Source organism: Aplysia californica, unplaced genomic scaffold (assembly GCF_000002075.1).
Source record: "Aplysia californica isolate F4 #8 unplaced genomic scaffold, AplCal3.0 scaffold00869, whole genome shotgun sequence".
In the NCBI taxonomy this organism is placed as follows: Eukaryota; Metazoa; Mollusca; class Gastropoda; order Aplysiida; family Aplysiidae; genus Aplysia; species Aplysia californica.
Window position 1 is genome coordinate 91,648 of NW_004798139.1, and position 1,166 is coordinate 92,813.

Consider the following 1,166-nt stretch of genomic DNA (forward strand, 5'->3'; position numbering starts at 1 on the left):
CTCGTTTATTAATTTTGGACACACCCCCGCTTTTTTTATTCGATACCTTGGAGTAACCAATAAAGCGAGGAAAAGAATGTATGGTCATTTTGTGCGAAATAATCATGTGACGAAGATCCTCAATCCACTTCCGTCTTCCGTTAAATTTGACACAGAAAGCAGCAAGTCAGCAACCGTCGCGGCGTATTTGATTTCATGATAGCGACCACTTTTCGCTAAATTGATTTAACCTATATTTTTGAAGGATAACTTTCAGAATCTGATGGAATCGAGACCAAAGTCTCTTCTTGAAGGTATTCAAACTAGAAATTAGATCTAGATTCTGGCCTATCCTACCCTGACATCCACTCGCACTGGACTCTTCTGAACTGTTCTTCACAACTTTGACTTCTTGAACTGTTGACTTGTTGGCATTTTGGGTGATCTACTTTGTCTTTAACTTTAGCACGTTAAATTCTTCAATTGAGGACTTCCGTAACGAGCAACCGCTATTAAATCTAGACCTAATCTAGATCTAGATATAGATCTAGATTATACTCAATGACTTCCAAAAGGATGATGGAAGACCAAAAACCAATGTACCATATCTCAGTTTATCTGCGCATCTGATCTGTTCGAGAAAAAATTAGGCAGGCCTAAGGCAAGGCTGTTTGCGCATTTTTCCAGTTCAAAGTATTGAAGGTCTGAGTCGGAGATTAGTAGACTTTGGGGATTTAACGTGCTAAAGTATAAGATCACCGCATTTTGTATTGTTGTAATTATGGTTTATCTAGATTCTAGATCCTACGTCACGTTACTGCTGGCAACTTCAACTTCAGCTTGATTTTAAAATAAACTTTTAATTAAACAATAACAAGAGTCAACACTCGTCGATAGTAACTCTACTAACAAGGATTGTTATTGTTCTTGTTTGCACCGTTCCATCATCATTACAATTACAATTCAATGACAGTGGACAAGGCTATTGTATGCCTATTAGGTAATTAGGAAGGACTTCCAGCCCCGACTCTGTTTCATGATAGTGGTCGCTCGTTACTGAGTTCCTCCCTATTATTATTTATTCAGATACTTTCTATTAGATCTAGATCTAGGCGATCATAAATCAGGCAGCGCAGCCCAAGAACTACACACCTTGCTTGTGGGCTGGCACACCGGCCGCTCAGGCT

General features: G+C 39.2%; 1 protein-coding gene across 1 annotated transcript in view; it reads left to right on the top strand.

The window, feature by feature from the left end:
* The first annotated feature begins 174 nt into the window (after positions 1-174).
* Positions 175-1,166, top strand: part of LOC106013410 (microcephalin) — a 21,842-nt gene continuing 20,850 nt past the window's right edge. Inside the window, exon 1 of the mRNA XM_013089082.2 lies at positions 175-293. Within this exon, the coding sequence (XP_012944536.2) occupies positions 263-293 (31 nt within the window). The 5' untranslated portion in view covers positions 175-262. The remainder of the gene's footprint in view (positions 294-1,166) is intronic.